The following is a 20,487-nucleotide window of genomic DNA, read 5'->3' on the forward strand; positions in this document are numbered from 1 at the left end:
AAAATATTTGTTAAGTAAATATGTTTTTGAAGTATATAAAATAACAATAAAATAAATATAAATATACTTTAATAATTTGATTAATTATAAAATTCAATTCAATTCAAGTATTATATTGTTTCTAAAATTTCGAAATTAAATAGTTATTAATTTTTAAAATGTTATATGATTTAATTTAAATGTTATATATATATATGTTTAATTTGAAAATCTATTAAATGAGGTTTTCTACTCATATGGTTTACGATAATTTAAATTTTTGTAATAGAAGTTTTAAACCATTGATCAGAATTTTTTAATATGAGACTTTTAATAATTTTAATAATTTATAATCATTTAAAAAAACTCACGATATAAAATTATTAAAAATTTAAACTTATTATATAATTAATGTAATTATTTAATTTATTACAGTAGTAAAACATTATAAAATGATAGATGATATAAAAATTGTTATCACATTTTTATTATTAATTATCATATACGTTGTAAATCACATTTTTAATCCCTTATATTTCATTTAAGGAAAATAAAGTTATTTAACGAAGTTTTTTTTTTGGTGAGAAACATATAGTAACGTTACGTATCACTACCTTAATTATGAAAATGCTTCGCAAATACTAATATATAGGTGATAGCCTTGTTTATTTCCAGCTCAATTCGAAACCTCATTATTCTCAGTATCAAATTAGACGAACACTGGATAATGTAAAGGTCACATTTTATCCCATCTTGGTCAAATGTGATCTAGTTTGCTTAGTATTAATTTCGAAAATGATCACTATTTTGTAATAACCAATGAATAAAACTGAACACTATTCTACGATATGTTATGTGCTTATACAACCCAACAAATTATAACGTCCTGGATTTGTGGTCCAGTGATAAAAGTTCAACCTAGAAGCCAGCAAGTTTTGAGTTTTATCTATCTACTATCTGAAACTACAACACTTTGCTCTTAGAAACCCACACGAAATGATATTTTGTTACGGTCCATTTACATATCCAAAAAAGTCTATCAGTAGATTATACCTCTTCTATAGAGTAGTCTAAATCTTTCATAGAGGATTTACCTAGATTCATCAAAAAAAGCTAAGTTTAGTGGTCTACTACACATACAACTTTAATAATTACAACCCATTTGTTATTGAAGTAAAAATATAAACTGTTTACTTATACAAATCATATATCGACAATGAAGTATTAGATCTACATGCGTAGGTTAAAGAGAGGGATAATCTAAAGAAACGTAAACCCATTAACCTTTTTGCTTTTATAATAATTCCACCACAACACAACATACAAGTTGCAAACTCTATATATATTCTTGGAACAATATAAGTGCTCCTACATAAATCTGCATTTGAAAGCAAGCTTTTGTCTCTTTTTAACTCTCTAAACTCTTACCTTCTTTTAACCAACCTTTCCGTACTTCTACAAACACACATAAAAATATATAGAGAGAGAGAAAGAGAGAGAGAGAGAAAACGAAAAAGAGAGAGTAGAAAGATGGAGACTTTTATGTCTTCATAGAAACTAGTGATGTGCGCAAAGAAAGAAGAAGTAGAAAGCTCAGGAGCCATGAACAACATACAAAATTACCAAAGTGACCTCTTCTTCCACCAACTCATCTCCCATAATCATCACCAAGATCCTTCTCAATCCGAATCCTTTGGAGGTCCAAGTAATAACGCCGGATCCGGATCCACTATCTTCTCTCAAGATACCGTTTCCCCAATATGGCCTACTTTGGTCCAACCACCGTTCGATCCGTTTCCTCCTCCCTCTCAAGCATCTTTCTACGGGAGTTTCTTCCATAGAAGTCGAGCTCATCATCAGGGACTACAGTTTGGGTACGAGGGTTTTGGTGGAGCCACGCCAGCAACACATCACCATCACGAACAGCTTCGGATCTTGTCCGAAGCTTTAGGTCCGGTAGTGCAAGCCGGGTCAGGCCCTTTTGGGTTACAAGCTGAGTTAGGGAAGATGACAGCACAAGAGATCATGGACGCCAAAGCTTTGGCTGCTTCAAAGAGTCACAGTGAAGCTGAGAGAAGACGTAGAGAGAGGATCAACAATCATCTTGCTAAGCTCCGTAGCATATTACCAAACACCACTAAAGTAAGACAACTTTTTTGTTACAATTTTTTCTCACAGATTACACATTCATGACCATGACCATGACCATGACACACCATTTAGATGCAAAACGTAAAAAATATATATAAAAGAATATTGCAAACAATGGAGAGTTGAGATGGACAAACATAGCAGCGGTGACATGAAAGTTCATGTCACATTTCGTCTCTTTTTATTTAATTTTACATTTAGGTTTTAAAAAAAAGAACCAAGTTATTCTCTTGAATAATGAATCTTCTAGGGTATATGTTAAATTCCCGAGGAGAGAATCAGTTAGGGACTGTAGAATAAATAAAAAGTGTGGGAATATGGAACGTCGATGTCGCTTCATGCTTAGTTGATGTAATAAAGAGAAACAATCGGCGCTGCTCAAAAAGAATAAAAGCAAACCAAATCATCACTTCGTCGACCACATGATGTTCTCCTCGATAATAACAAATTTATGTTTGTGATTATGTTACGTTTGGGATAATGATATGTTTTATCTTTTGGTACGCATGCAGACTGATAAAGCGTCGTTACTAGCGGAAGTGATTCAACACGTGAAGGAGTTGAAGAGAGAGACTTCAGTAATCTCGGAGACAAACTTGGTTCCAACGGAGAGCGACGAGTTAACGGTAGCTTTCACGGAGGAGGAAGAAACCGGAGATGGCAGATTCGTAATCAAAGCGTCGCTTTGCTGTGAAGACAGGTCGGATCTATTGCCGGACATGATCAAAACGTTGAAAGCGATGCGTCTCAAAACGGTCAAGGCGGAGATCACGACCGTAGGTGGACGAGTCAAGAACGTTTTGTTTGTCACGGGAGACGAGGGTTCGGGCGAGGAGGAGATGGAAGAGTATTGTATAGGGACGATAGAGGAAGCTTTGAAGGCGGTGATGGACAAGAGCAACGTTGAGGAATCGTCTTCTTCTGGGAATGCTAAGAGACAGAGAATGAGTAGTCACAACGCTATTACCATCGTCGAACAACAACATCACAGGTAATCAATTTTTAATCGCGTATTTACGTGTGTGTTCTATGGAAATGAATGTTGTTTGTCACGTTATACCATAGATATGAGTGTGTTTGTGTGTGTATGTATAACGGAGATATTTGTATTCCTTGGCGCTTTGTTTGGTTCTAATATGTACTTTTCGTTTGCTTGTTTTGTTGGGAGTTGGTTATATGATTATTTTTCTTCTCTAGATATGTATCCGCCAAAAGATGATGCCATGGGTTTTGCAACGTTTCTCTGTGGAATTTGAGTTTAATTCTCGTGGGGTTTTTCGGTTGTTAAAGTGAAACCAAATAGAGACAATATTGAAGAAGAACATGAAACGTACCAAAGATGATGTGTGTTATTAATTGATTTTTAGACGGGTTCGGTCCGGAGAAAAACAAAAAGAGACAAGTTTTGGGTTCTGAGCTTTGTACGTTGATGCCCTCTGACTCTTTTGCCTTGTGTATTTATGTGTCTCTTGTTAAAATCTTGTTCGTGCAAAGAGTTTACATATATCCATTTCTTATAAACAACCAACTTTGAGGAATAAGACGTAAAAGAAAGAAAGTAACATTTCCCGTGTTTCTCAACAAAAGCATTTGTCTCAAGAAGCCAAGTTAACAAAAAAAGTTACACAACAAAAGTAAACAAAAAGAGTGATTTTGCTCCTGAGTAGAATATTACATATTTATTTTAGTAAAAAATATAACAAATTTATCTCTGTTTGTTAAAACTTATATTATTATTATTATTATTATTGTTTTAAGCTTCTATAAATGCGAAGTAACTAAGGGTGAATAAGTGATTGTTAAAGATCAAATCGAGGAACGTATGACCGCTTAATATGCATGATCGACAGGTGATATGTGATTGGCCATGACGAGTAGATTACGTAATCGACGTCGTATTTGTGTAAGATTGCATCACTAGTTAAAGTACATAAGACGTTATTAATTATGATGTTTGGTACGTACTATTGTACCCTAACTGCCATTTCATGTCTTTAACATTTCTACCCAAGTGACGGTCTTATTAACCGTCTAGTAGCGACTCCTCTTTTGGCTGTTTTTAGATATGACAATCTCTTGTTTTTGTGCAGCCTTTTGATTCTATTTTGACATTGTCTAATTTTAAGAAAAGCCCAAACCAAGCCCAAACTAAGCTTTGAACTCTGAAACCAATTATTGAGTTTTTACTTTTTAGTGTTTTAGTTAAATTTGATATTACTTTTATATGATTCGCTATATGTTTTTTTTTTTTGAATAAATGATTCGCTATTTGTTGCTTCACAAAAAAAAAATTAAAATATATATAATCAGCTGATCAGTTCAACTGAATCAAACAGATAACTACATGACTTAGAAATATTAATCTTCGGTTAATCTAAATAAGCAAACTAAACAAAAAATTGTTAAATTCGGTTTAGAAACTCCGATTCTGTTAAATGTCAGCAGCTCCCTGCCAGGATTACTGCAGTTTGTGCTTACCCCCATTTAAGAAAAAATAAACCCATTATTTATCGTTATTAAACCATTGGTGTTTGTCAACCGCCAGCAATCTTATCAGCATGAAGAATCTCTTTTTTTTTTTTGTCGTCTGTTAAATTATATTAAGCTGAAAGCATAGTTCTACAACCGCTACCCGCTTTACAAAACAGATTTGACTAAAATCCAACCTACCAAAGCCAAATCACAGGAGACAAAAGAACACCCCTGCACCTATCATTAAACGACTGTTAAACAAGACCAGTCACTATACCAAAGACCAAAAAACCGAAAGATCAGACTGCAGGCTCTTATCCAGAGGATGAAACGACCTCACTATCAAATAGGTTACGTAGCCAGGAAGGTGCTCCCATCGCTACATACGAACTGTGCCGGCCTCCTTTTGTTACACTTTGAGCAATGAGGTGCGCTCCTCTGTTGTTCAACCTGTTTTCTTTAGTTACCCTCCACCATTCAATCTTCACCAGAGACTTCATAATCCTACCAATCTCCCCTTTGAAGTTTGGCCACGCTTTTGGCCTCAGAATCATCTGTGTCAAATCTCCATCTTCAATCGCAAATATCACCCGATCGAAATGATGATCACAGATGCTTTCTATAGCCCAAATCATCACCTCCAGTTTAGCTTCCCTGAGGCTTCGAATGAAAGAAAAGGCTCTTCTACTGTGTAGAATTACCCTTCCATTATGGTCACGCAAAACCCAAGCTCCTCCTCCTATCTGGCCGTTCTTTGCCCAATCTACCCCGACGTTGCATTTCAACCATCCTAATGGAGGGGAGGACCATCGTTTTTGTTGTTCCAGCTCGTCTCTCTTTTCCTCCATTTCAAGAGCTTTCTCGTGACTCTGCGCTAGAAACCATAATTCCGACTCTTCAATAGCTTTTGCCACCAAAACCAAGAAGTTATTTTGTGAACCTTCAAACAACAGTTTGTTCCTGTTTTTCCACAAAAACCATACAATCCATGGCATTGCCTTAGCTGCTTCCTCAGAGCACTTCTTGTTTGAACCCAAAGACAATAGATAGTGGAAATTGGAATAATGAGAAACCACATCAAATCCATTCTCCGGGGAAGGAACATTGACCAGCGCCCATATTTGCCTAGCAATAGGACATGTGAAGAGGATATGATTGATCGATTCCCCTTCAAAGCCGCAAGCCTGACAGCAAGAATCCATTTTAATCCCTCTTTTAACCAAAAGTTCTCCTACCGAAATGGCATTACTCAAAGCTCGCCAAAAGAAAGTTTTAATTTTAGGGGGTGCTTTGAGCTTCCATGCTTCGCTCTTTAATCCATTCACAGAGGGCAAGGCCTCAGCATCTCTGATTTCTTCCATTCTCGTCACTCTGGTTTTCAACCAATAACCAGACTTGACAGAATATCCCCCATGCTTGTTATGCTGCCATACCCAGTAATCATCTTCTTCAAAGACTGGTTTCATCAAAAGAATTCTGGCCACATCTTCATCATAAAACAAGTCATGTAGCGTGTTGAGATTCCAGCACCTGTTCTCTTGGTCAATCAGCTTATCGACACACAATAGGAGTTGTATACGTGCACGACAAGACGTTGATATTTAATCAAAGAATGACAGAAATGCCTTTGTACTAATGAAGCAATTATTTTAGTTTAGTTTATTTAAGTAACGCTTGTTTTAATTTTTTCTTTTATGTAATGCTACATACAAAATATTTTTCTTCTCGAGAAAAAAAAATTCACACCTTAAGTATTTAAAATTTTAACTAAATTTATTTTTTAAAATTAAGAGTTACATGATTGTTTATAGTTAAAAATTGTTTAAAGGAATGTTTAGTTAGTTAACTTTGATAAATTTATTAGTATCTTCTTATAAAAATTACAATTCACTGACATAGTTATTTAATAATTTCGTATTACATATTGTATACTTAATAATCGATTTTAATTTTTTTTAACACACGTAAAAATTGAATATAGGAAATAAAGACAAAACGTCTAATAGCATGTCAATTAAAAGAAACATTTAGCCATATTAAATCTAATATTTACATTTCCAGAATTACCCCTCTGTGTTTTCCCAGTCGTACGCAAAAACAAAAGGGTATTATCGAAAAACCAGCTTCTTGTCTTCTCTGCCTTCTGGCGTGGAAACTCAGCCTTTGTTACGAGTCGGAAAATTAAAAAAAAAAAACTGTCTTTTTCCTCCAAAGCAAGAACGATCCTTTTCCTCTCTTCTCTTCTCTTCTTGAAATTTTCCGCGGAAAAAAATCTCAAAACTTTATCACAATCAGATCTTTCAAATCGAGCTGAGTTTAATTGAGAGAGGCTTTAGGGTTTCTTTGTTTTTTTAAATAGATTAAAAATGTTGGTGCAGAGGAGAGTAATGAGCTGGAGAAGAGTTTGGAAGTCGTTTCAAGCGGTTCTTGCTCATGCTCTTCTCTTCTCCTTCACCCTTCTTCTCGCTCTCAAGCTTGATCATCTCCTTTCTCACTCTTGGTGGTCAGTTTCTCTCCTCCTTGACTTTCTTTTTGATGGGTTTTGATGGTTCTCTGTGTAATTGAGTTTTGATTTAAGTGTAGTTGAGGCAGAGGATAATAAAGTTTGGATCTTTTGTGTGTTTAGTTGTGTCTTTAAAAGTTAAAGTCTTTATCATGCTCTGTTTTTTTTTTTGCAGGTTTGTATTTACACCGTTGTGGCTGTTTCATGCTGTGATAGCTCGTGGTAGATTCTCGTTACCTGCTCCTTCTATGCCTCATGATCGGCATGTATGATGTTTGTTGCGATTATCATGTACTTATACTCTTTAGTTAGTTTAGCATCCTGTTTTGTATAACCTTATGGGTTTTGTTTGGTGGCAGTGGGCTCCTTTTCATTCAGTAATGGCGACTCCACTCCTTGTTGCGTTTGAGATTCTCCTCTGTGTTCATCTTGAAGATCAATATGGTAGGATTCATTAATCTTATTAAATGATGGTGTTTGTGTGTGATTATGATGATAGAGCTCTGTGTTGATGCAGTTGTTGATTTGAAGATTGTCTTCTTACCTTTGCTTGCATTCGAGGTAGCGATTTTGGTAGATAATGTCAGGTATTTCATCGATATTATAAGGTTTGGTTATTGTTTCCACCCTTCTCCAGAGTGTGCTGCGTGATTTAATTTAAAAAAAAAGTGCTTTCATCTTGTTTAGTTTCATTGAGGCGATGATGACTATTAAACATGCAACTTCTTCCTTCCTGCAGAATGTGTAGGACACTCATGCCTGGAGATGAAGAAACTATGAGTGATGAAGCCATCTGGGAAACACTCCCTGTAAGTTTCTTCTTCTCTAACTCCATCTGAACCTTTGCAAACTTGTTGGTTCTGACATTACTTGTTTGTTTGTTTCTGTAGCACTTTTGGGTTTCCATATCTATGGTTTTCTTCATCGCCGCCACAACCTTCACTCTCCTTAAACTATGTGGTATGTTATTGCACATTACTATCCTATTTAGCTAACGATATAAGCTTAGAGGTGTTCCTGAAGTTACTATTTCGAGACTTATGTAGGTGATGTAGCTGCGTTGGGATGGTGGGACTTATTTATAAACTTCGGGTAAAAACTATTAAAACATCTTCTCTTTAGTAGTTATGTAATGAACCAATCTTCAAAAACTCTTTCACAATCTATACAGAATAGCAGAGTGCTTTGCGTTTCTCGTTTGCACAAAATGGAGCAACCAGTCAATCCACAGGTACACACACGTACCGGAACCTAGCTCATCTTCGATGGCTGTAAGATATCTTGACTGGAACAGAGGTTTAGTCGTGACCGCCGACGAAGAGAATCAGCAGAGTAATAGAATCTGCGGTCTCCAAGACATCGGTGGACATGTAATGAAGATCCCTTTCGTTACTTTCCAGATCATCCTTTTCATGCGCTTAGAGGGAACGCCTCCTTCTGCCAAGAACATTCCTGTTTTAGTTCTGTTTGTGCCTTTGTTTCTGCTGCAAGGAGCTGGGGTGGTGTTTGCTACGTATAGGCTGGTGGAGAAGTCTGTCTTGTTGGTGACTAGTGGTGGTGGTGGTTCTTATGGAAGATACTTTACTGCCACGTCATCGGCTCGTGAGTTCTTGGGGTTCTTTCAACATGGTGCAAGGTATTTATTTGATCTAAATGGTGAATCTTTCTGATGACGTTAATCATTTTTGTTATAATGTATGTAAATAAACAGATTGCTTGGGTGGTGGTCTATCGATGAAGGAAGCCGAGAGGAACAAGCTAGGCTCTACTCTGGAGAAGCTACTGGGTAAATAAAGCTGATCTCTCTCATCTTTTTTTTTGGTTTAACATAACTTATGATTGTATGTTTTCAGATACAACACATTCTCACCAGAGGTTGTGAAGAAGATGCCAAAGTCTGATCTAGTTGAAGAGGTAAAGAGATTGTTTTAAAGTCATTTCATTTTTTTTTTTAAACATTTGTGAAACCAAAGAAAAGATCTGGTCTTAAAACCAGATATGGAGACTACAAGCTGCGTTGAGTGAGCAAACAGATATCACTACTTATAGCCAGCAAGAGTACGAGAAGCTTCAAAACGTAATACAACCACTCGCTCTATTTCATGATTTGTCTGTTTAATAGGGCCAACCATGGATGGTAGTTGACTTCTTTATCGCTCTTTTCAGGAGAAGATTCTTTGCAGAGTTTGTTTTGAAGATCCCATCAACGTTGTTCTACTCCCTTGTAGACATCACGTCCTCTGCAGGTAAACCAAATACATTTTGGTCTGTATTATGATTTTGCTAATTTTGATATTTTACTTGTTTATGTGAGACACATCTGTTTTCTTGAAATGCCACTTTGTAAATTTTTGTTTTATGTCGTGTGTTTTTGTGGGTTGCAGCACGTGCTGTGAGAAATGCAAGAAGTGTCCGATATGCCGTGTCCTGATTGAGGAACGCATGCCTGTATACGATGTGTAGATTTTTTAGACGACCATAAATGAAGATATGTACACATTCTTCTTCTTTATTCCGGTTCGTTGCTCGTTTGTTTTTTCTGTTTTTAGTGATGAAGCAAGCATTTATAAATAATATATATATGTAACACCTTGGAATTTGATTGTTTTTTCTACCTAATGTAGATAAAAATATTGTAAACCATTGTCGTATATGTCAATCATCAACCTTTGTTTCAACAAACAAAGTTGCGAGGTTCAGTTTTTTTTTTTTTTGCTTCATGTAATTCATTTCTGTTCATATCACTCTTTCTTTCACTCATTAACATAAGCCCTCGAACAATATGCATTCTCTTCATATCATAATGTGGAGGAAAAAAAAAACAGTTTCTCTGGCCTAATCATATAGTCCAGTTTTTCTTTTTTGCGGTGGTATTAACAAAAAGTAGGTATAATCTTGATACATATCGTGTGTGTGTGTCTGCGTAATCTGATAGGTTTTGTTATTATTCTGTTTACTCACTGCTGCTCCTTGGCGTGCGAATTTTTAAAAAGGAAAATATAGATGAGGAGACGTCTCTTCAATGTGGCCGACAGCAACAATAGTTTTTTCATTTCACAAAATTGTTAATACCCTTTTTATATATGCTCTGTGAATCTCTCTCTACCTTGTTTATATCATTATATGTATATATATATCAGAAAACTTAGTTTCGATGGTAAGAATAGCTCTCTCTAGAGTATTTCCTCTCCCTTCTCTCTAGAGCTACATCACCGTGCAACTTGTGTTTCCGGCCGACGGCGTGGCTCCTCTCCCTTCTGTTGTTTTTTTTTCTTTTCTAATCCTGTTCGGCTTTTCGTGTCTTAGTTTTCCGGCGTCGCATCTTTTCATAGTGGACGGTCGGCTTAGTCTCCGGCGCTACACCTTGACGATGAGGGTGAGCGGTCGGTTCTCTGCTTCCGCATCGTACGGCATCTCCGTTCTTAACGGCGGCTCTGGTTGGATTCCGGTTTCCTACTGTAACTTGGGTGTGTGTGCGGCTTTGTTTCAGGCGGAGACCTCGATGTTTCGAGGAGCTACTCCGGTGAAGGAAGCGATGGATTAGAGGATTACGACTTCCCTGGCTTTTGGAAAAGCTCTCGGAATTGGCTTCGATGTAGCTCTTACTTTCAACGAGTTCAGGTGAAGATAATGAGTGTGGTTGCTGTCTCCGGCGGTGTTTCCGGAGGACAAGTCTCAGATGCAAGGATTCGGATTGTTCGGCCGGCTTGAGAGTCCGATCGTGGTCCCCGGCGTTTGCTCCGTCGTGTTGTCGGTCATGCGGTAGTGGTCAAGACATGTGCTCTCGTGTGGAGTGAAGGTCTAACATGTGGCGGTGATCTCGACGCGTGTAAACGCATTTCATCGGGTGGGCTTGATATGAGCCTAAAAATTTTCCGGTTTTATTTAGGTTTCATGGGCTTTGGTCCTTTTGGTGTTGTATTTACCTTAGACCTGTAATGGTTCTTGGGCCTTTGGGCCTGTTTAATAAAATTTTATAGATGGCAAAAAAAAAACTTAGTTTCGATGGTATCAAATCAATTGTAACAGAAAAATTCAAAGTCACAATATTATTCTATTTCATAATTGATAGTTTTTTTCTCTTAATAGACATGAACAACAACAGACACCAGAATCCCTTGGAACTTTATCTGACGAGAGAATAAAATCTGTGTGTTCCCTCTGTGTTTTTGGTGTCGAGTCGATCAATAATGTGCGTGACATATGGGAAATAACAAGTCAGACACTAAACGGGCCAACGGCCTTTACAACTTAAAATATTACTAAACGGCCTTCACAATCTTTTTTTTTTTTGAATGAATAAACGGCCTTCACAATCTCCTAAATCTGTATATAACTTGAGTATTTTTGGTTTGCTTTGCTATACTACAAATTACAAAACGGTTATAGTAAGCAGTTTAGGCATTGAAATTAAACCTATTTGTCTTGTAACATTTTCTCCTCTAATGGAGTTTGAAACTTGAAATTAATGAAAGCACTGTTTGTCCAAAAAAATTCTCCATCTATGATAAAAAATATTTTTGTCTTTCTACTTTTACAATTTTGCTTCCCACTTTTAATTTTTTTGACGTTCATGACCTGCCATCGAACTATTTTAACTTAACTTAAAAGTTTAATTTGGGTTTCAAGTTATGAAATATTTGCATAGATACTATTTACGTCTGTAAACACTTGAACCGCATAAAATATCCTACGTTATCTGATCCAAATTAAAAGAACTAAAGGCTAAACCACAATCATTTCTTATGTACTGAAATTTATATTTTTTTTAGATCTGAGATCAGAACATATAATTTTCTAATATCGCTCGAGTTTAATTTTTTAGGTTTTGTCTTTGATATCGTCAAACTAATGAAATATATTACGTGCCAGTGGTTACTTTGCTCAGCTATAATTTATGTGCCAATGGTGAAGAAAATATAACGAATCATGCATCCTGTTTCTTTCATTAAGTAAATATTTTGAGAATTAAATAATAATAACCTATAGTTGTATATATTATTATTTTGGTCGTTTAACTGCAAATAATAATGCAATTCTAACAGTGAAAGTACAATTCAACCTTCATCAATTTTGGGTCAGAACTTAAGGTAGTTATGTAACAACCAGATCTCATAAGATAAACTTAATCAACCAGAAAGAAGAAAACAACAACAAAAGATAATCGAAATCAGCTACTAATTTACATCTGAAAACCCTTCTTTGGGATGAAAAACTACAAAAATACATGCATAGCTCCTTTCCGTATAGAAAGCCAATACATATAAGCTTCTTCCCAGGGGTTACATAAGCAACATCCGCAACAACAACAAACAAAAGAACTAAATATTGGGTTAGTCTTCCTTAAGCCGATAATGATGGTGATGATGAAAATGATTTGATTTGTTTCTTCTTTTGTTATTAGTCATGCCAACAAAGAAGCATGACAACACACCTCCTTATGATGTAAAGTTTAGCCTTTTGCTCTCTAACCACTCCTCCAACTCCTCGGCTCCACATCTTCCTCTTCGTTCCTCCTACGCTCGAACTGTTCGTCTTCATTTTCGCTTGATCCTTTGGAAGTGAAATGTGATCGACAGAGAGAGAGAGAGAGAGAACAATTAAGGTGTCTGTGTGGATGATAATGAGGAAGGCAATGAATGATGAATGAAGAAGAGTATTGTGCTTTATATATACAAGTGGGAAAAAGGTGGCTGAGGACAGAAACCGAACCGTACCGGACTAGACCGGTCCACCAAAGAGGCAACGAGTGGGTCCATCGGGGGTTGTGCACTGTTCCCTAACTCACCGGACAGTGTGTCCCTCCATACCCACGTGGACCCTCACCGTGAGGAATCTTTGCCCTAACTGTGATTATTTATTATCTTATCACATGATATATCTTCATGAAACCTTTACCCAAACTCCCCCAAATTGTAGAATCGAATATTACTAAATTACCATTTTAATAACAAAGGAAAACCATACCGATGATCAAAGTGAGCCTATATTTTTGAATCCGATTTTGGTTTAATCTTTGATATTTCGGTTTAAACCGACAAAAATCCTAAGTGCAATGTATCAGTTGGTTTTCAGAACCGAATTCGACGTCAGCAAAAAACGTCACCAACCAAAACTGTCGGGACTAACTAATAGTCTAATACTAGCCATCCAAAATCAACACCTACTCGGTCCCCTGACGTTGCTAATAGTCTAACACTAGTCTAATAATTGTGATAATGAAAACTTACATTTGATACGTTTGATTGGTAGCTCACTCATCAATTTCATGACCTGATGATATTTCCATATCGACAAATTCTAGTTAATAAGTAATATGTTCCAAAACCTTGTAGGCACCTGCATGGAGATATATATTCAAAGCATCGAATTTATGATTATCTATAATTTTCCACTTTGAGTCAGATTTAAATTATTGCTATACACAATAATATGGAATACTACTATAGACTATACAAAAACGCATTGCGCCGAAATTGGTGAGAGAAGTTATTAAATACCAAACTATAACTAAATGAGGGACAGTTAGGCGTTAATTAGGTGGCATGATCTTAAATTACAGATTCTTCTTCTCATAATTCAGATTCAATCAATCTTTTTAGCAAAAACCGACAACGGGTTGGTATGATTTCAAGAAGTAATTAAACCCTATTTTAAGTTACATTAATTGTTAACTCAAAGGTTATAGTAGGAGTAACATTAGCAAATCATATATCACAGCTATATCACAGTTAATAATACAGTACTCCTCTAAGATAAAAGTTAAATAATATAATTAGCTACACAATTAACCAAGTAGAGTTTGGTGGTGTGCTTTGATGTGGTTTACGCGCTGTTGTCATTGATTATAGTGAAGTCCTCCTCGAACTAGGAGAGTGGAACCGCACGTGAGGTTCTCGTGATTCACAAAATGCCTCCAGCTTTTGGTCGTCTAAAAGAACAAGTTTATAACAAATAAAAATTACATTCTTTTTTAATCTATGGTTTTATTATGTGAGTTAGTCTCTGTCATTCTTCTTTCCTTTCAATCTTGTCGTTCTTTTATCAACCAACTTTTTCTTCACCCCTCGTGGTTGTAACAATTCATTACTTCCGTATACTTAGACCATCTCCAACCCACCTCTATTTTAATCTCTATTTTTTCCTCTAAAATAGAGAAACTCTATTATAGAGGTGGATTTGCTCCAATGTATGCCTCTATAATAGAGTTCCTCTATTTATAGAAGAAAATATAGAGATATGCTATTTCCATCTCTAAATATAGAGACAAAAAGTAGAATTCCTCTATATTTTCCTATAAAATAGAGAAACTCTATTATAGAGGCATACATTGGAGCAAATCCACCTCTATAATAGAGTTGCTCTATTTTAGAGGAAAAAATAGAGGTGTACATTGGAGATGCTCTTAGTTAATATAAAAGTTACGTACGTGTGTGCTTTGTGTGCAATGGATAAACGTGAGAGAGATCATTCACACCTTTCAGATCCAGCAAAACAACTACTTTTATTTTCCTTTTAACCAAGAGCATGTGGCCTAGTAATTTGCTGGAGTTGATAGAGTATATTCATCATGTAGATGTAGTAGGTAAAGACCCAGAAGCAGAGATCGAGTACTTGTACCATCTGCGAGCGAAATAGTTGTGCGTCTATCGTAGCCACTCTAAATGTTATGAATTATGAATTTTGTTTGTTAAATATTTGGATTTATTAGGATTCAACTCTAAAATCAGTTAATAATAAATGAGTTGATTTTTTATTATTTTTATTATTTATTTTACTTTCTTACTATCAATATAATTATTTTTTTGACATTTCTACATGCTCATGTATCAACTTTTGAGACATAGACAATTGTAAAAAATGATATCTAGGTATGATTTTACATAGAATGATTCTGATATTATGTTTTTTTGAGTGATTCTGATACTATGTTAAATTCAATTATATCATAATTTTTCAACTGAAAACCAACTAGTAAATAATAAATTGATCTTTACCTTTTATATACACTATATTGGTTCTTCAATTACTAATGTGGATTTTTCTTTCATTTACTTCCAAGATTAGTAAGAATTTCGACACATTATCTATCTTATTATCTAAAAAGAGAATTTTTTTTTTTCACATTTTAACTAATGAATATGGTTCCCTTATACGATTAACGGACGCATGTGCTCTCCTCTGTGAAGAGAGCTTGAGTGTGAGAAACGACTTCAGCTTCAACGGCGTACGGAATTATTATTTTGACAATTTTCAAATAGGCAAGCACTTACTTCGATAGCCAGCCTAAATATCGCTTGACGAGATACTTCTCTGACTCTTCGTGCGGAGCTCACGGTTTTCTCAGGTCCAAAGCCCGAAGGGGTAACGTGCTAATCAAGAAACTTGCCTTTTCTTTTTAATACTATATGGTTTCACTAATTCCTATGACATCAACAAGTATTCACAAGAGTACTCAAAACTTCAGAAACAGTCAGAGTCTACTGCATGTGTGTGGATTTAGGTACAATGTTTTTATTTACGGTTACTTGCTTTACAAGTAGTAGTGATAATTTACTAAAGGCTAATAAGATATACATTGAGATTTACACTATTGGGATGAAAATGAAACACTGATAGATGATACCGCAAGTCCTCACTCCTCTCTGGGGATCCACCTGTTCCACCACACGGTCTTGCGGCCATCGGCAATCTCATCAATAGTCTCCGCAACTGTTTTCACAAGCTTCCTCTTAAGCCTAAGCGCTGATGCGAGAGCGTTTCTCTGCGCACTCGCTTTCTTTCGAGGCTCTTTCTCCTATAACAATAACACAAAGAATCCACATTAGGGTTTAAGGTCATTTCACACGTTACAACTCTTTGAGGTAACAGCCACAAACCCTAAGTTCCTGAAGCTGCGTTTCCGTGAACCCTCCATCTTTTTCCGTCCCGGACCTTGCCATCAACTGAATCACCCAGTTTGCAGCGTCGCTGTAGTCTTGTTGCGTAGCCCTGAAGTACTGCATCCTCACGTTTTGCATGACGGACAGCGCAAGCAACCCTTGTCTATCGAAATACGGGTGAGCGAGCGCTGCTTTTGCGCTGATTCTTTGTCTTGCTTTGAACCGGACCATCGATGTAAGAAGCTCCCATCCGATCCCTCCGTCTAGGTCTAGTAGCTCAAACCCTTTACGGAGATCAGGGCCTGCACGAGGCTCCACTAGTTTTCTCCACGCGGTTAGGTCGTAGTCGCATCTTTTCAGCTGGCGGTTGAACTGAATGAGGTTGCTGTCAGACCGTAAGGATGGGAATGCCTAGGGGAACGATATGAGCATGGTCAGAACATTAACTTAGCGTGATTGGTTCGTTTCCCAACACAAGGAAGATGGTAAGAACAAAACTAGTTTCTGCTCTGAACAACCCAAACAGCAGAACCAAAGGCCCAACCAACAACACACTAAACATCCCTAAAAACATTAAGAACAGTATCTCCTATTTACTTCAAATCTTAGATAACATGCATGAGTCAAAAAACTCAAGAGAAAACTAAATAGCGATTGGTGGATTGTTACTCATTACCATTTGAAGGAAGATGAGGCCGATGCTATAGATATCAAACCTATCAGGCAAATTCATCTGATCAACACAAAACCATAAACATTATTAAGATCCAACACTTAAAAGTTCATGAAACTATGATAGCTTTATATTAACTAAAGTTAGCACCTGCCACAGAACAGGGGAAAGTGCAGCTGCAACAGGTGCTGAAGGTGCAGATGGAGTTTGGGTGCTCATGATGTATTGCTCAGGTGCTGCATACCTTGGATCCAGGAGAAATTCTTTTGGAATGTAGTTAATACCCACTCTCAAATCAGCAGCAGCTCCAAGATCGATAATCTTGAACGCACGAGAGCCTGTTAAAGTTCACCAATATTTATCCTTTTTCGACAAAAGAAGTTCAAGAACTAAGATCATTTTACCTTCCGAGAAGATAATGTTCTGAGGCTTAACATCCCTATGAACAATCCCGGTTGAGTGGAGACCATCCAACGCAAACAAGAGCTGCCTCATGATAGTCTGAATAATTATGTTCTCTCTTTCCAGCCCTTTAGGCAAATTCTGAACTTTCCCAAGGATGATAGTTTCCACCTACACGATTTGCCTTCAAAATGTGACAAACGTATACAGGAGAGATGTCTTGCAATACATAAAAAGAAAAAGATGGAAAATACAGACATTATAAGGGAAGTCTTTACTCTGCAGCAAACCAGCAAGTGTAGATTCTCCTTCATACTTCCATAACAGCCAATACTCAGGTCCTTTCTTTGAAGACTTCTGCAATGGTGACAAAGATGAGTAAAGTGAAAAAACTATCATCTACAAGGAAGATCAAAACCACCTCGAGAAAACCGTAAACAAAGTCAGCACAACTGCTCCCACAAGCTCTACGAACCCTCTCGTTCATCCAAATCTCCACCGCACCGTACTCAGTCGCCTTCTTCACCACATACTCACCATCCTACCAATTTTTTTAAAATAGTAACTTTTAGGTTAAAATCTCAGCTTATAACAATTTGAATCAAAAGCACTTACGTCATTAGCACGTTTCTTGGACAGCGAAGCTCTATAAACAACACCAAACGAACCCTCACCAAGTTTCTTCCCCAACACGAAATCATCCTGCAAAAAAAAATCTAATCTGAGAATTCGCGGGCCATAAAATAGTGTTTCATTGGGCTTGGCCCAAATCCGGCCCAACCTTTCTGAAAGTGGGCCTGAACAGTCTCTCAGCGAAGGCGAGAACGAACATGTCGAAGAACCCAGGAGCGACGCCAGGTGTGGCCCAGAGATAGGAGAGAGCGGTGAGGGCTAAGGCCACTCCAGGCGCGGTGATCGTTAAGCCGTTGGATTTGGGTAAGGTGCTGCGGTAGATCATGTCGCCGCACTCCATGACGGTGCATGGGAGCCCGACTCCGACTCCGAGGAAGAGGTTGTGAACGGCGTCGATCAGGTGAGCGCGAGGGAGTTTGTTGACCGTTGGTTTGGAGGTGGAGATGGTTTGGGTTAGGGAGAATGGTTTGAGTTTCTTTCCGAGGAAGGGAGTGGGAGTTCCGATGTAAGCTCCTCCTGGAGAGATTGTTGTGGCCATGGCACAAGGAAGAAGAAGAGGACGAGAGAGGGAGAAGAAGAAGAGATAAGATATTATTTCTTTTTGTAAATGATAATGCAATGTCCTCGATAATGAAGGCCCATTAATGGAGACTAAGATAACCGCAGCCCACTGAAATATTCGTTAAGGCCCATTTGTCGAATGATTACTCTTGCTCAGTGTTCTAGAAAAAACGGTCAACGCGGTCGTTTAGGCGGCGCTTAGGCACTAGCCGTTACATGACCGTGACGATTACTTTTTAAAACCGCCTAAATAATTACAATATTGTAATAATAAATAATATATTATTTATTATTCATAAATTATAATAATTAATATATTGTAATCTATATTCTTATGATAATAATTTTTATCATATATAAATAATAGTTTTTAGTATTATTAAGTATAAAACATTACATATATTTAATATATTGTTCTAATTTATAAATGTCTAAACCGCTTAGTCGTTCTAGGCGTTAGGCGTTAGGTCGCCGCCCGTTTAGCGCCTAACGTTTTCTTGAACACTGCTCTTGCTTATGCGTTTATTTCATGATATTTAGGCCTGGCCTGCAGGGTTTGGTTTATATTATTACAAAATTTATTAAATCATGTAACTAGTAGTTTACGAATATTAAATTTATAGTGTTTATATTATACTAAATAGAAAATATAATATTGAGCACATCCACTGGAAAGCTCTAAGTAAGTATCTAATAATTAAAATTAAAGACAAAAATAAGAAATTAAGAGAAAAGTATAAGAGAGGTTAAAGATAAAGTTTTGAAATTACATGTTTTTAAAACCTCATTGGAACTTCTCTGTACATTTGGCAAACAATCATTGGATTTTTTTAATTTAAAACAATTAAAATTAATCAGTTATTTTTATCAAATTAAGATAACAAAACTTTTTTTTATAACTTTCAAATGAGCAACAACTTACCGTTGTGGTTGCTCTTAGATTGGTATTTAATTTTAGATTTTAATTTTTTTAATTTTTTAATTTTTGATAAATTTTTAATAAGTGGCAATTTTTGGTAGCAATACTAAAACAGTTTGCAAGACATTATTTCAATACAAATACAAATTCAAATTCTTAGTCTTTTAATGCATATTTGGCGTGTCAATCAAAGCTAAGATTTGAAGATATTACTGCTTCTTTCTTCTAGAACCTACAACTCGTCTTGCTGTTGTTACCTTTAGGAATATGATTGTTGTTCTTCGCCTGCACTTGCACTGGTTTGGGTTGTTTGGCTTTAGGTTTCTCTTTCTTTTTTGTATCTTTTTCAGCTTGTTTGATCTTTTACTTTTTAAATTATGCTTTATTCTCTGCTTATTTCTCTTCATCATTATTAGTTTTTGTCGTCTTATGTCTGCGGCGAGGAGCAGACTGGCGAGAGCCTGCAGCCTTGTTTGATGGCTTTTTGGGAGGACCTTGGCACTGCTTTGTCATTCATATCAAAGATTCGATAAGTTGGAAGTTGCACATGCATGTGCAAAAGTTTTAATTAACAAGAAAGTGTCGATTAAGTTTTGTAAAGTTATTAGGCAAAATGGCTGCTTACTTGTGATGTAGTTGGCAAATGTGAAGATGGATTCTCTTGACCGGAAGGTGCTGCCTCTTTGTGCTGTTTTTCCATTTGAAGCAACTCAGAAGTTGGTATGTGTTTACAATCTTGTTCCATGCATTGAGCAGCAAGGCCTAACACTAGAATTGTCTCTTCAGTTGGGAAATTTCCCTCCAACTTTGGATCCAAAAAATGCCGCATGATCCCACAACTTTGGATCCAAATTTGTAAAAAGTTTTCATATTAAAATGCACAAATAGTACAAGTATGAGTACTCATAAGTCTGAGAAAATTTGCAGCAAGAAAATAGTTTATTTGCTTCAATAATGTATGTCTCTAAATCTAAACTATACTCTTAGGCGCCATATTGGTATAAACAATACATTATTTCTGGGAGGTTGCCTTAGTTTTAAAATTATTTGGGGGTCTCATCCCAACAAATTTACAATCTTATTCTTATAAAACTAAAATTTATATTCAAAAATTATACAGAAAATAATTTAACAAAAGTAAGATGCAAAAATCTTCAGATGGAAACACTCATTCAGTCATTTATAAATGATTTTTAAGCGAACAACAATTGTAAATTTTATAATAGAGTGGTATGTATAATTTATGTTTTTACATATTGAAATTGCAAACAATTTTTTATATAGTTCGTTTTGTGTCTTCAATCACCATAAA

At 36.3% G+C, this 20,487-nt stretch overlaps 4 protein-coding genes across 5 annotated transcripts; 2 read left to right on the forward strand and 2 right to left on the reverse strand.

Annotated features, from left to right (window-relative positions):
• Positions 1 to 1,344: 1,344 nt before the first annotated feature.
• LOC108824197 (transcription factor bHLH30) lies at positions 1,345 to 3,324 on the forward strand. Its single transcript, XM_018597569.2, has 2 exons — positions 1,345 to 2,121; positions 2,643 to 3,324. The coding sequence occupies exons 1-2, from the start codon at positions 1,543 to 1,545 to the stop codon at positions 3,123 to 3,125; spliced, it is 1,062 nt and encodes a 353-aa protein (XP_018453071.1). The 5' UTR covers positions 1,345 to 1,542; the 3' UTR covers positions 3,126 to 3,324.
• A 3,439-nt stretch (positions 3,325 to 6,763) lies between these two features.
• Positions 6,764 to 9,748, forward strand: LOC108823730 (uncharacterized). Of its 2 annotated transcripts, none has more exons than XM_018597003.2 (13): positions 6,764 to 7,105; positions 7,281 to 7,371; positions 7,465 to 7,549; positions 7,623 to 7,713; positions 7,845 to 7,914; positions 7,996 to 8,065; positions 8,152 to 8,197; positions 8,277 to 8,741; positions 8,817 to 8,891; positions 8,959 to 9,019; positions 9,102 to 9,182; positions 9,272 to 9,351; positions 9,490 to 9,748. In XM_018597003.2, the coding sequence occupies exons 1-13, from the start codon at positions 6,969 to 6,971 to the stop codon at positions 9,566 to 9,568; spliced, it is 1,431 nt and encodes a 476-aa protein (XP_018452505.1). In that variant the 5' UTR covers positions 6,764 to 6,968; the 3' UTR covers positions 9,569 to 9,748. The 2 variants fall into 2 exon arrangements, with proteins under 2 accessions (XP_018452505.1, XP_018452506.1); XM_018597004.2 differs by having other exon boundaries at positions 6,766 to 7,105; positions 7,623 to 7,692.
• A 2,393-nt stretch (positions 9,749 to 12,141) lies between these two features.
• Positions 12,142 to 12,743, reverse strand: LOC108826699 (small polypeptide DEVIL 5). Its single transcript, XM_018600079.2, has one exon. It carries the CDS (start codon positions 12,644 to 12,646, stop codon positions 12,506 to 12,508), a length of 141 nt encoding a protein of 46 aa, XP_018455581.1. The 5' UTR covers positions 12,647 to 12,743; the 3' UTR covers positions 12,142 to 12,505.
• A 2,824-nt stretch (positions 12,744 to 15,567) lies between these two features.
• On the reverse strand, positions 15,568 to 18,276 carry LOC108823321 (serine/threonine-protein kinase STN7, chloroplastic). The gene is made up of 9 exons (XM_018596494.2): positions 17,844 to 18,276; positions 17,678 to 17,764; positions 17,484 to 17,603; positions 17,321 to 17,419; positions 17,065 to 17,233; positions 16,811 to 16,998; positions 16,664 to 16,720; positions 15,985 to 16,398; positions 15,568 to 15,902 (listed from the first exon to the last, which is right to left on the reverse strand). The coding sequence occupies exons 1-9, from the start codon at positions 18,231 to 18,233 to the stop codon at positions 15,741 to 15,743; spliced, it is 1,686 nt and encodes a 561-aa protein (XP_018451996.1). The 5' UTR covers positions 18,234 to 18,276; the 3' UTR covers positions 15,568 to 15,740.
• Between the last annotated feature and the right edge of the window lie 2,211 nt (positions 18,277 to 20,487).

The sequence above is a fragment of the Raphanus sativus genome, chromosome 9 (genome assembly GCF_000801105.2).
Source record: "Raphanus sativus cultivar WK10039 chromosome 9, ASM80110v3, whole genome shotgun sequence".
Lineage (NCBI taxonomy): Eukaryota > Viridiplantae > Streptophyta > Magnoliopsida > Brassicales > Brassicaceae > Raphanus > Raphanus sativus.

Excerpts from the sequence above, each read along its gene's own strand:
- LOC108823321 (XM_018596494.2), bottom strand. The coding sequence starts at position 18,233 with ATGGCCACAACAATCTCTCCAGGAGGAGCTTACATCGGAACTCCCACT. Across the intron at positions 17,604-17,677 it reads CCAAGAAACGTGCTAATGAC|GATGGTGAGTATGTGGTGAA; the intron begins GTAAGTGCTTTT and ends AAAAATTGGTAG. Across the intron at positions 16,721-16,810 it reads TTTCCCCTGTTCTGTGGCAG|ATGAATTTGCCTGATAGGTT; the intron begins GTGCTAACTTTA and ends TGTGTTGATCAG.
- LOC108826699 (XM_018600079.2), bottom strand. The coding sequence starts at position 12,646 with ATGAAGACGAACAGTTCGAGCGTAGGAGGAACGAAGAGGAAGATGTGG.
- LOC108824197 (XM_018597569.2), top strand. The coding sequence starts at position 1,543 with ATGTGCGCAAAGAAAGAAGAAGTAGAAAGCTCAGGAGCCATGAACAAC. Across the intron at positions 2,122-2,642 it reads TATTACCAAACACCACTAAA|ACTGATAAAGCGTCGTTACT; the intron begins GTAAGACAACTT and ends GTACGCATGCAG.
- LOC108823730 (XM_018597003.2), top strand. The coding sequence starts at position 6,969 with ATGTTGGTGCAGAGGAGAGTAATGAGCTGGAGAAGAGTTTGGAAGTCG. Across the intron at positions 7,372-7,464 it reads CTATGCCTCATGATCGGCAT|TGGGCTCCTTTTCATTCAGT; the intron begins GTATGATGTTTG and ends GTTTGGTGGCAG. Across the intron at positions 8,198-8,276 it reads GACTTATTTATAAACTTCGG|AATAGCAGAGTGCTTTGCGT; the intron begins GTAAAAACTATT and ends CAATCTATACAG.